This window comes from Haemaphysalis longicornis, unplaced genomic scaffold (assembly GCF_048455015.1).
Source record: "Haemaphysalis longicornis isolate Haplotype H1 unplaced genomic scaffold, Haemaphysalis longicornis Haplotype H1 scaffold_3, whole genome shotgun sequence".
Lineage (NCBI taxonomy): Eukaryota > Metazoa > Arthropoda > Arachnida > Ixodida > Ixodidae > Haemaphysalis > Haemaphysalis longicornis.
In genome coordinates, this window is record NW_027526335.1 from 99219634 (window position 1) to 99232595 (window position 12962).

Below are 12962 nucleotides of genomic sequence, written 5' to 3' on the forward strand. Positions count from 1 at the left end.
CAATACGGCATTTTTATTCCGTTCGTTGAAACGTTGCCACTGAGGACAGGGACGTAGCCAGAAGTTCGGAACCCCTCCGAAATTTTTTCGGGCAGCGCGTAAACGGGACTTATGGTTCCTCTCGGCAAAAATCTTCCATAACCCATAACCCCCTCCGAAAAAAAACAATTCTGGCTACGGCCCTGACTGTGGAGTACACACGACTGCGGTTACTAGAGTAAACATTAGCGGTCAGGGCAGCGGTAACTCACAATCGCATCAACCACGGCACTTGAACGCCCACCAACGGTTGCCGAACAGGTGCCCAACATTGCCGCAATCGGTGCCGAGTGAGAAAGGGCGTCGCGTTGGGAAAAGCTGAGAGTAGAGAACCGACAAGCTCATTCCGCCCTCGGCAACTTACCCCAACCCCCCGTGAGCTAGCGAATCCAATCGGCGGAAGGGAACAAGTCGGTGCCGTGTGCAGAACGCCAGAAAGCGGGAGGGCGCTTTTGACGCCCCTTTAAAAGGACCAGCGACGGTGGCGAGTCGGAGGTTTAGTTTGACTGGTCGAGTTTACGGTTCCAAGCAACGGCATCTGCACTCCCTCGAAGATGAATATCCAAAAGCAGTTGGACCCCCTCAAGACTCCTCGTTCGAGGGTAAGTGACAGCCTTTTGACAGCTTGCAAAAAGAGTTATCGGAAGTTTTACACTAGGGGCGGTGGTTTTCGTTGTTGTTTAGGCCCTTTTCTTTCTTCCTTGTTTAGGCCAGTGTCACAAGGACCGGTTGTGGTCCCAAAAGTACGAGTTGTTTGGGGACAATCAATTTTTACAGGGTTAAGTGAGCTTTGTCATAACGGTGATGTGTTTGCACAGCACACACGCCTATGTTTCGGCACTCTATTGAACTCCTGTTCTCCGTCACATACACGCTGGCAGCAGGCTTCTGACCACACTTCACTTCTACTCCTAATGGGCTATTGTGGAGCTGTATTCTCTGTCATGTCTAATACCAGTCCGGATCGTAGCTTTGAAACTTGAAACCATGAAGCTGGGATGGAGGCGCATTGGAGAAACCGGACTATTCCCTCTTCCTAAATGTTACCGTTGAAGGAGGCACATTCCCCGGGGCTTTCTTATAGCGATGACGATGATGACGGGAATGCCGTGACGTACAAAGGGTCGCGAACAAAGTTTTGTTTGGCGCGATGCGCAAATATTTTATACTACGAAGATATGAGGAAGTAATACGCTAGCGGATAGGATTTCATAGAGATAACGCTCTGGCTCCCGATGCTTAGGCCTTGCTTGCAACCCTAAAATACCCGCGGGCCTGCTTTCTCACCACTGCGCCCTTAATAAGAAACCAAGGACAAAGCGAGTCCGTGACGATATCCGGGCATACCACTTGTCTTGCTTCCGCTGCTGCAGTGTTGCAAAGTAGAATTTCACAGTGCATGATGCCTGAACACATCCAGGCCTGTTTGGCATTGCCCTCAGACAGCATGCTATAGGCGACACCTCTGTCGCCATCCTGAGCGCCACGACAACCACGCCACCTGTTGCCGCCTTTCCACGGCGTTAACGCGTAAATGTCGTAGGGGTCCGTGCGGTTTCTAACAGCGGAGCTGTTTTACAAGCCGTAAGATCGGTGTTGCAGGAAAAAATACCAAGAAAATGACGAGCTCTCGTGAGCGCGTGCCCCGCGGCGACCACCAAGCGTCCCCGACACGCGCAGGCGCTTTAAAGAAAAAAAAAAAAGAAGTCGCAGAAACCCTCAGGAGCGAGAAAGTGCCCACTGCCCGTGAGCGCGTGCCTCGCGGTGACCGCCGAATCCCCGGCTCGCGCAGTGCCTTTATCAAATAACAAAAAAAAGAACATAAAATCGTCTTGAGGTCTAGTGTTATCGTGCTCGATTTGCAGACTTGTGTATGTTTGCACGTACAATACATCAAGTTTCAAGTTTCAATTCATTACTGAATTTATTTTTGTGTTCTAATTGTGTATCTACATGCTACCATGAAATTGACTTTTTTTTCTCGTTTCGAAGTACCCCTTCCTTATGGGACCACAAAGGGTTCTCCTCTTCGGCGCGTGTTCGGTTCGCTTGAATTGCGAGTGCTTTTGTATTCAATACATCAACTACATTAGCATGTATGCCCAACTGTGTACACGTTACCAAGCAATATTAACTCCCTTTTCTCTGTTTTAATGACGCCAGGCCTGCAAGGGCCCGAAAAGAGCCGGCCTGCGGCATTTGTAAATAAATAAATACGTAATATTATTTGCGATGCAGAAAGTAAAAAGAGACTCCTGCGTACTTTATTGCTTGATCATTCTCGTCTTAGCCCATTAACCCGCGCAGGAGTCATGGGCCTGCTGCGCTGGTTTATTGAAAGCGTCGTGCTGCTGAGCTCAAGGTGATGAGTTCGATACCGATGGGTATGCCCTTTTTCTGAACGATTTATTGTAGGGTTTAGCGCGCCGACGCCACGCAGACGATGATGCGCTCCTAGTGGAGGGCTCCGGATTAATTTTGACCACCAAGGGATCTTTAACGTGCCCCGAAATCTCGAACACACGGGCGTTTTTGCTTTTCGCCTGCATCAGAAAAGCGGCCGCCGCAGCCGGGAAACGAACCCGCGTCCTCGTTCTCAGCAGCACAACGCCTTAGCCACTAAGCCACCGCCGCGGGAGCCATTTTAAAGCATGCTATACTAGCGAAGGATTCGCAAGTTAACCTTCCAAGCAGAGACACGCCCCCGGCAACACACCCCTCGAAGCGTATCGCGTGAGTCACCGGGCCCACTTTCGGCGCAACGCAAAAGGCCTCGTTTTCAGTCGTACTGCACATGTGAGCGGCGGCCGCCGCCGCGGTAGCGGCCGATCAGGTGATCGGCAGCCGACCCCCCCCCCCCCACCCCCCTTCCCTCCGCAGCCTCCCGCGCATGCGCCCCTGGGTCGTCTCGGGCAACGTGCCTCGTCTCACGCCCGGCGAAGCCAAGAGCACGTGCAGTGAGCTAGGCGAGAAAGAACGCGAGTGTAGCACGTGGTTTGGGGGGAGCAAGTGACTTCTTGGCTTAGTTGTTTTAGGCAAGAGTTCACCTTATTAAATTATCTACAATCCCTTCACTCACTCGGACTATTTCACCTTCTTTCTCGCTACGCCGCAACATAAAATATAATAATTATGATTATTTCTTTGTTAGAGAAGAGCAATCGTATCCTATGCGTGGCACTCAAACTACACTTGGAAGTGCCTTAACGGCGTGATACTATTTACAAAGTAAATAGTAAATGACATAGTAAATAAAATGTGTAAGGAAATCTGCGTCCTTACAGAAACACTATACTCCGGTGATAGTAATGTGTAAGCAACAGTAAAGGAACACGGCGATTTGGAAACAAAGATAAGTAACCTTGGCAGACGGGCCGTACTTTCGGGCTAAATAATTATATGCCTCATTGGAATTGAGCCTCGCGTTGGCCAGTGCTTTGAGTATGTGTGTGTGAAAGGGGGGAGGGGGGGGGGGGAATGTTATAGTGCCATGATTTGTCGGATCATTCCAAAACCAGTGGGACTGGCCCCCTTTTTTGCACGAGTGGAGGCTCAATCCCCCCCGCCCCCCTTGCAGAGCTCGTGCGTTGTTGTTGCAAGCTTTCATAGAAAGGAAGGCCTGTGGACTGGGGTAAAAAGGGGAAAGAAGGGAGAGGGGTTCAGTCCTTATGGAGGTCGCCTTGAAGCGGCATAATTTATAAAATATTTGACCACGGCTGCGTAATCCGCATTGCATATTTCCTACTGAATACGCCAGGGGGCGCCACCGTTCTAGGCTGGTCATTTTTTTAAAGATGGCCGGTGGCTATCCCATAGTCGAAGAATGTTCCCATTGATTTTTGATAGTAAGTAGGTCAGTTTTGTTCAATATCTCTTCTATAAATTTCTAACTGCACGCGTAAATGTGCAGATGATGGGACGAAGGAGGAGCCATGGCAACGTCCTCCTAACCACTTGTGGAAAGGCGCAAACCGCGATGATTTCCATAGAAAAACTGTCTCCCTTACAGGCCTGGCTCTAGATTTTCTGGTCACACAAGTGTGGCGGGGCATTTGTATCAACTGTATATGAAAGCACACCAGGTCATTTCGGAGGGGGCCCGATTAAGGGGGGTCGGGGTTCTCTCCGGTGATAATTGGCCCCCTCTCATGCAGAACCCGGCGCTTGCCTACAGATAGATTGTTGAAATAAGGGGCAGAAAACTGTGGCGTATATTCATTCCTCGTTATTATCTCTCCTAGGTGGAGCTACACCTGCATTTAGATGGCTCAATACGGCTCGAGACAATCTGGGAAATCGCGCAGTACGTATTCCGAAAAGCGGTCCTTCTATTTGTGCCTAATAGACTCGAAGCTATAGGTGATTTCTTTATTAATACATTAAACATCAAAGTTGGAAATTTTATTTGTAATGTTTCGTACATGCTTAAATATTCTGCGAAACCTGCGGAAGTACTGTCTAATTAGGTCCACAAGCAGTAAACTGTCCTTGATCAGGTATATGGAGTATGCTCGAGCGCAGATGCGTTACGGTAGAGTTTCTCGATGAGCTACCCAGGCAGGAACATTGTGCGAATGAGACCACTTATCTTAATCCCATTTGTCACTGAAAAGATCTTTTCATAGGCCAACTTAGTACACGGTCTTTTGGTTTGATGCCATACCATTAAAATAGGAGATCTAGGGAGGGTGCCTTTTCGAAGTTACGATTTTGTTGCACCGCGACCTAGTGAATAAAAGCGTTGATGCGGTGAGAAGAAAGGTCACTTAGAGTTGGTTTGAAGCTGGTTTTAAGAATGGTAAATTCATAACAGATGTGGTTTGGATGAGGAAGGAGGGGGGCGTTGGAGAGGTCATCGCGACCTGCACTTGTGTTTGAAACATGTAGCTCATATCGGAACAATTTTGCGATAGGATGTTGCACGCAGATAAATGTCCTCAGATTTTCTTGTTCCGTGATCTGGGAGTGCCATTGGATGCGTGATCTGCAATGATGAGTATGACAGGAATGAACTGGCATTGTGACGAGTGGCTTTATGACCAGTAGGCCTAGACCCCCTTATTGTACATCAACGACGCGGCAGGCACAGTCGCTGCAACTCTGTCGTAGTTTTTGTGCAGTCATCCCTTGCTTCAGCACCGCCATTAATGTAGTGACGCGCGCCAGTTAACCTGATTACGCGTCAACAATATGTTGACAAGGCCCAAGGGGATGTACGGGCGAAAAAATCGGGCTGCGCGGTTTTGACCCCTTCCTGCTCCACGAAGTCAACCAGGCAACATGTATGTCGACTATGTTAACATCCTCAATTGGATTCTGTGGCGAACGAAATTTCGGACCGTAACGCAGATTAAACGTTTGAAGCCACCGGGAGGCATTATTTTGTCACCAGTCGGTGGGCTCACTGCTTGTTAAAAAATAAACCTCGGCTGGCACTGCGACCACTTTCACTAATGTAAACGGGCTTCCACTAGACGTCCGGTCGCGTGAGGATTGCAAGAATAATGTGCCAGCATTTCAGTGAGCCTCGTGTACATGATGGCTATATAAGCTGAAAGACAATTGCTGCACAGTGGCGTGCTTGGCCAGAAACTGCAAGGCATGCTCACATGTGCCCGTGTTCTTTTATCTGAAGTTCTTGCGTGGAAAGAGCGGTTTTACGCTCATGGTGAATGCTTATAGCTTGCACCATGTCTTGAGGTTGTTCTTGCATTCACCATTACGGCATAATTAAGAACTAAATTGCTGTTTCAATTACTTTTTCTTACCGTATTGTTTTTTTTTTCACTATTGCGTGATTGGATGTAGTTTATTAGAATAAAAAGGCAACATTGTCTGCCTGGTCACTGCAGTGAGCAGACAATCGGAGGCATGTACAGTCCAGTTTCCACTTTTAAAATTCCCAGAAAACCTTTTCAAGGCAAGAAAGCGTACAAAGCATATATTTACGTAAAAGAAAGCTCACGAAACGACAAATTGGTTCTTAGAAAAATGTTTCGGTAGCAAACATGCTCAGTACAACTAGAGGACACTGCAGTTGACTGGAGTGATGTTTACCCAAAGGCTTTCATTCCAAGAAAGACCGTGCTGAGAGCCGCGAGCGACAGAATAGCCGGATTTCTGGGCACTATACTGGTGCACCTAAACGAGTCGTGTTGTACTACGTGTGTGAAAATCGTAATTTTCTGAAACTTGCTTCATCCAAGAACCATGAGTGGCAAAACCCACTTGCTTGTGTCAAATTGTGTCCTTCCAGTGTCTTCACGCTGTTGAGTCGTTGGCGTACGCAAAGTGGGAGAGGGGGGGTGTAACATGTGACAGATGCCCTTAAATGTGTTAGTTCACAGACAGTGTCGTCCGCGAGTCTTGAAGCTGCCCGCCAGAACTCCGACATGTCCGATCCGGATGAAGCCACAGGGAGTGGAGGCTTCAATAAAAAAATTTATCGTCCAACAAGGCCACCAGTCAAGCAACGTTCTTGGCATTGTTCGAGGCGGGCTCTCACCGTTATTGCACTTGCATTCCTTCCTTTTCAGAAAGAAGAATTTTGACCTCGGTTCTCCATCGATTGATGATCTTCGCCGGAGGCTTCAAACATTTGATTCACCATCCTTGAAGAATTTCCTCGGTCGCTTCGACATATACATGCCTGCGTTCGTGTACGTAAGCAGCTGCCTTCTACAATTGAGTTTACAGGCAGTAACATAGTACCTGCGTATTTAGTACGCTGTACTTTTGTTGAAACTTGATCGTTTATGAAAACAGATGTACCAAAATTATTTCATTGGCTAAAAGGCTACTTAAAGCTGCACGTATGTGAACAGTAGACCCATTTCGGTGCGTTCACTCGGAAAGTTTTACTGTAAAAGCACAAGTTTACTCGGTATATAGAACGTCTGGCGTCCCTGGCACACAGACGGCACACAAAAGTGCCAGCGGATGGCTCACAAAATATCTGAGAACCAAGAAGAAAAAAACAGGTTAGAGGGTGCTTCAGCACAAAGTTTATGTAGGCAGTAATGTTCAAAAGTTCAAAACCACTGAAACTGGTATACCATGCGTTAAGCGTGTGAACATTGTTCAGTGTAAAGGAAACCTTAGGCTTACTTGAGACAAAATGTGAGTACATAATCGAGACTAACACCATTCTTTTTAATTAATAACACATGTTGGATTAGTTTTTACGATAGTAAATGAGAAAAACAAATTGTTAAGGATTGCGTCAAAGACAGGCTGGAAAAGCAAATGCAACACACAAAAAATGTAAACTCGAGCAGCCTTAAGGTGAACAAAAACAAGTATAAAAATCTGTCCAGCGGTTGTCGGGCAATTAGTGTGAATGCCGGAAAGTTCATTCAGATAAACTTGATTACGAAGAGGAGAAAAGAAAAAGTGGGATAAATCTGTCTACCTGCGAAGGAAGAAAAATGCGCAGTGGAAACAGAGGGTGATGAACAATAGTGGGATGTCTAGTTCGGTGCTTGGACACGAGTGTTTTTGCATTCACGCCATCATAAAATGGGCTCAGTTGACCTCGTAATTTTAAAGAAATTGTTTTTCCCAAGTTGTAACTATCACACACGTGGTACGCAACATCTCATGTGCAGCAGTTCGCATGCACTCATTATTCGCTCGGCATGAAAAAATAGGACGTCTCTAAAGTCTGTTTCATCTTTTTGTAAATTCGACGTCTCCCGATAGAGCATGTATTCGTGCCTAAACATTTTAGGGCCTTTGAGGGCATTTGAGGGCAACTTCATTGGCAAATATTTATTATTACGATTGACACATAGAACGCGAAAACTAACAGCATTTTCTAGGTTGAGTGTGGTGAAGTGTATCAATGAATGAAAAATTGCTGTTTGGCTACAAATAGCGAAGGTATTCCATGTAATATCTTTTGTCGGGTAGATAATGTTAGCCCAATTTACATCTGCTAGGAGCAGCATCTTTCTGCAAACTTTCTTTCTGGTGAATGGTCAATGATCATTAGCCAGCGCAACCAACAACCTTACGATTTATTTTTATGTTTATCTGCAGTGGTGACTTGGAGGCTATAGAGCGTATTGCGTACGAACTTTGCGAAGACCAGGCGCGAGATGCTGTCGCCTACTTTGAGACCCGATTCTCGCCTCATCTCTTTGCCTCCGAGGAGAAGAATGTGACACCGGGACTAGTGATTCAGGCAGTGAGTCGTGGACTGGAAAGAGGACAGGCCGACTTTAACATCAAGGCTCGCTCTATTTTATGTGCCGTATTATCGAGGGATGGTAAGTCATATACCTTTTTCTTGTGCGCGCGACACAGAACATGTATTTTTGAGCTCATGCGTGTATCGCAAGAACCGATGCTAACTGCATGAATTCATCACTAGTTATGAGTTTTGTTGGTGATTACTTTGTATTCTACTTCATTTTTGTACGCTCTGGGGAGTTTGAGAGTATAGCATAATTGTTACATTGCCCATTCCTACAACATTCTAAACTACCAGTTACAAAAACGCTGCAGCTGTTGCACTCCCAGTTTCTTTAGTAAATGCCTAAAACTGTATTCTTTTAGCCAGTGCGAAGCTAGGGACCAGAACTTTGTACATCTTGAGATAAACACAAATAATGCATCTTGAATTCTATTCCCTCATCAAGCACAGTGAGTAAACGTATGTTATAATACGAGTTAGTTCACCTTTTATTTGTTTTTGTCAAACCTTACTAGCATTTCTTTCCTTGATTTTTCATAACGTGATTGGGCAGCATGAAAATATGTTCGCTATGAGTGCTGCATGTTTCTTTCGTAGTTGGAGCATGTGTCTCTTAAGCCACACTTGCAATCCTTGAATTCACATTTGCAGCTAGCATCCCGTTGAAACGACCGAATGAGGCGAACATTTTTAACCAAATATTGCCTCAAGCAAATTGTAAACAAAATTTAAGTACTATGTCCTACTGTACCGAAGATTCTGCGTAGTGAACTCGTTCAAAAGCAGTGAAGGTTCCAAACATCACTATCCAGCCTTGTAGTTTATTTCTAAAATATTGGTGTAACATCCAATTCTACAAACTGTTACTGTTCACTTGTTCACTTTGTCAATTCACTGATTCATTCTTCGTGTTGCTTGTAACAGTAGGCTGGCGTTAATCTCAATATGAATGGGGAAAATGCAGTCCATAATTTTATGTCACGTCAGGAGCGAAGCAAGCGTGCAGCGGATGACATGAGTCCGAGAATGCTAATGGAACTTTTTTTATTAAGACAGGCAAGATATTCACATGTGTTTAGTACGTTTGTGCATGTATCCATGTGTACCAAAAGGAAACCCGGCAGTCACAAATACCAATTGAGGGCATAGGGGAGGTTCATCGTTTTGTTGTTGTTGTTGTTGTATGAAAATATTAATTATTTTAAATGTTAATAAGAAAGGAGAGAAAACTCAGAGCCATTCCACCCTGTGAAGATGGAAGCCAGTGAAACTGTAGCTATGGTTGGTTTTGCTATGGTGGGGTTTTGCTGTAGTTAATTTATATATTAGTGCTAGTGCCTCACGCCGGCTTTCTGAGCGGGCAAGTTTCCCTTCGTCCAGGAGAAATTTTCAGCTACTTAACGAGCTTATTACAATTACATATGAGGGGCTTTTTGAATGTATGAGGCAACCTGGTAGAATTCCAATGGAGGTATACCAAAAGAAAGCTATTTTTTGTGTGGAATTATAAAGTTTTGAAACGTTAAAAATGAAAGTGGAGAGAAACTTTACATATATAATAAGGGTTGTTATAATCTGACGGTGTTAGCTCGGCATTGGTTCAACCCACAATGCTTAATTGGGAACCGGACGGTTGTTTTTATTGCTGGGGAACGGCAGAAGTTGGACTTATAACAAATGAATTCTACCTTCATAAGTCCTGGATTATGACAATACCCTGCATCGAGGTTTGTATAAGAGTGGGAGTTCCAAACAGAAGTGGATGGAATAACGGAAGACTTTTTCGGCGGCGAAAACAGCTCGAGGTCCTATAGGGTCTGTGTGGTAAAAACATCGAATCTTCTTCAGAGATAACTGGGATGCAATACCTATGTATCGAAGGTTTCCCGATATAACAAATACATTACTAAAACTCTACATTACTAACACTCTACATTTAGAAAATGCGACCCGATGTAAAAATACAGGTACTCAGAAGTATCTCTAAAATACTAGCACAGTACTGTCCGTCTCTGATATATAAGAAGTCTGCAGTTCATTATTATGAATGAGCCAATCACTCCAAAAAACAATGGCAACAGTTGCGCATCCCACTTCATATTTCCCTGTTGCCGTTTCCCCGGTGCCTACTTGGGGTCACTATTTTCCAGACTGGCCGATGGAGTGCGTGAAACTGTGCGAGGAATACGCTCATGCCGGTGTCGTCGGTATTGACATTGCGAAGGACGAGACTGATGAGAAGGGCTACACCAAATCTGAAGTGGAAGCTTTTCAGGTTAGTCCAATTTTTCGTGCCTCTCAAAGAGGCCTGCTTTTTCCAAACTTCGTTTAGTATAATCACAAAGGGAATCTAGACATTCATTCACGCAAAGTGCTTAAAGCAGCCCAAAAGAGGTTTTTACCGATGCATGGGTATTCACATTTTCAGGTAAATCAATGTCTTAGTAATCGCCTCCATCAAAAATTTTGATAAATTGAACGAGTATTAGTGGAGTTATTGCAAATCAAAACATCGCATTTTCGCCCGCACCCCGATTCTACCCTCGTTTCGTCCGCCTCTTCTACCGCGCAAGCGTGGCTGCCCACTATGCCTCTCTTCTCGGTGACGTTTGCAAAAAACATCCGGTGGCACGCATCGTCTGCTATAGCGATACCATACGCCGGAGCATCGCTTTGGGACGGGGCCGTCTGACTTTCTGCGTTTCGTCAGGGGCGTCTTTTTTGTCATTTTGCTTGTGAATCCTGCACTCCGCTCACGACTAGAAAAACTGATGTAAGGAACGGGGCGGGACTTTTACGCTTCCACACCTCGCCGTGTGATCACGCGAAAGAGAACTACCCTGTCACCGCGTGTTAGCGGCGACGACATTCTGTGCATGAGTCTAGTATATGTGATATAATGACAAAAAGATCGCCCGCAAAATTTGTTAGATGGAGCACGTACACCCTTTGTCAAAATTTTGTAGGCCAATCCTGAGCCTTCTGGACCACAATGAATTCAAGCAATCGGCTTTACCTTTAAATGTGGCAAAAATGTTTTAAGGCAGTAAGAAAAAAAGGTGTTTTCTCGAACTTTCGTGCATAAAAAGAAGGGCTTGCGTTCGGCCTAGTTGGTATTTCATAACGTTCATCTTAAGCGCAGAAAAAAACAGGGACCCAGTAGACGAGGACTTGTCCTCGTCTACTGTGTCCCTGTTTTTTTCTGCGCTTAAGATGAACGTTGTGCATAAAAAGTTTCAGGCTCGCTCGGAACGTATTTTTCGCAGCCTGCGCGTTTCTGGCTTGGCCCTGAAAATTTTGACAAAGACTGTACACGCGTTTCGAACCGACGTCGGATTATACATTGCATCCGCTCGTTCGCGCCAATGTCGAGCTTGGTCGTGTTGTGGTAACGCCATGCACAAGCGTACGGAGGCTGTCGTAGTATTTGCATTCCGTTATTCCGATCGGTTCTAAACGTGTATAACCGTAACAAAAAGCAGCCGAAACGTTTCACGGTACGGCACAAGGACTTCTTTTAATGCGCTGTGCATTGCACCCCCCCCCCCCCCCCCCGCTACTTCCCGGGAAACTCGTACGCGACCCTGTGTTTATGAACTACTAGACAACTACAAAGTAACAGATATTACGAGCGGTCTTGGGAAGAGTAGAGTGAGTTTTGAGGCCGTGCGCGCCTGCCTCTTTGCTCGACTGTGCATATGATTACACAAAAATTATTTCACCCTCGTTTTTTCCCCTGATGGCCTGGACCCTTTTCTCTCTAAAAAGGCTGTTCGTTCATTTTTCACGTACTTATTGTTGCTAGTTGCGATATGTGGAGGGTTTGGTTCGAGGCCCGGGGCCCTATATACCCCCCCATCCCCCCAGCCTACCTTGTGCCTTGTTTAAGTACATGGGAGAAAACTAGGTTTACTCTATATAGAGACATACCGATTTTGCAAAATGCACAATTCCGAATTTCGTCCTCTGGAAGTACAATTGCCTTTTTTTTGTATATACAAAGCAGGAGTTAAAAACTCTAAAAATCGCGCTTATGACTTAAACGATGCATTCACGTTTTACATGGTATGGTAGCTACACAGTTTAACCAAAAAGTTTTGTTTTGGATTCGCTAATACGACCCGCAAACCACACCGCTAAGAATGCAAAAGAAAAAAATCACGCCATATCCACGGAATGAATGATGATAAGTGGGGCGAAGCTCGAGAGGGGGAGATCATCAGTAACCGTAACTCTCCCGTGAAAGTTCGCCCATTACATCATTAAGAAAGACGTAAGTCTGTGTGCGTACATTGTACAAATCAACTTTTATTTTCGGAGTCAATGCTCCCAGGCCCAGACCTGGTGAAAGACCCCGCGCCATCGAGGACTACCCCGCACCTCCACCACAATTTGTCACGTAGGATGGGACCCAACGGTAACGAAAGAACTTTTATTTAGGGCGAACTTGTGCCCGAACAAGACGAGAGGAAACGAGCAAAGGTCCTTGCGTCTCGTTCGATCTCCGAGAACGACTGCCTGCGTTCGTGGCGTGATCTCTTGCGTGATCTCCCCCTCGCAGTGCACGTGCGCTCGCGCCTCCGTTGGCGAACACAGACAAGCTCGCGCTCCCGGTGCCGAGTTTGCGCTGCCGGTTGCAGCCGGTTCTTGCGCGTGCAACGCGGCCCACTTTGCGACATCTCCGAAAGCATGCGGCGGTCACGTACCACGAGACACAAGGGATGGA

General features: G+C 45.9%; 1 protein-coding gene across 1 annotated transcript in view; it reads left to right on the forward strand.

Moving 5' to 3' along the window:
* The first annotated feature begins 559 nt into the window (after positions 1–559).
* Positions 560–12962, forward strand: part of LOC144175348 (adenosine deaminase-like) — a 33412-nt gene continuing 21009 nt past the window's right edge. Inside the window, exons 1-5 of the mRNA XM_077704428.1 lie at positions 560–641; positions 4281–4342; positions 6576–6698; positions 8080–8309; positions 10387–10511. Coding sequence (XP_077560554.1) covers positions 594–641; positions 4281–4342; positions 6576–6698; positions 8080–8309; positions 10387–10511 — 588 coding nt within the window. The 5' untranslated portion in view covers positions 560–593. The remainder of the gene's footprint in view (positions 642–4280; positions 4343–6575; positions 6699–8079; positions 8310–10386; positions 10512–12962) is intronic.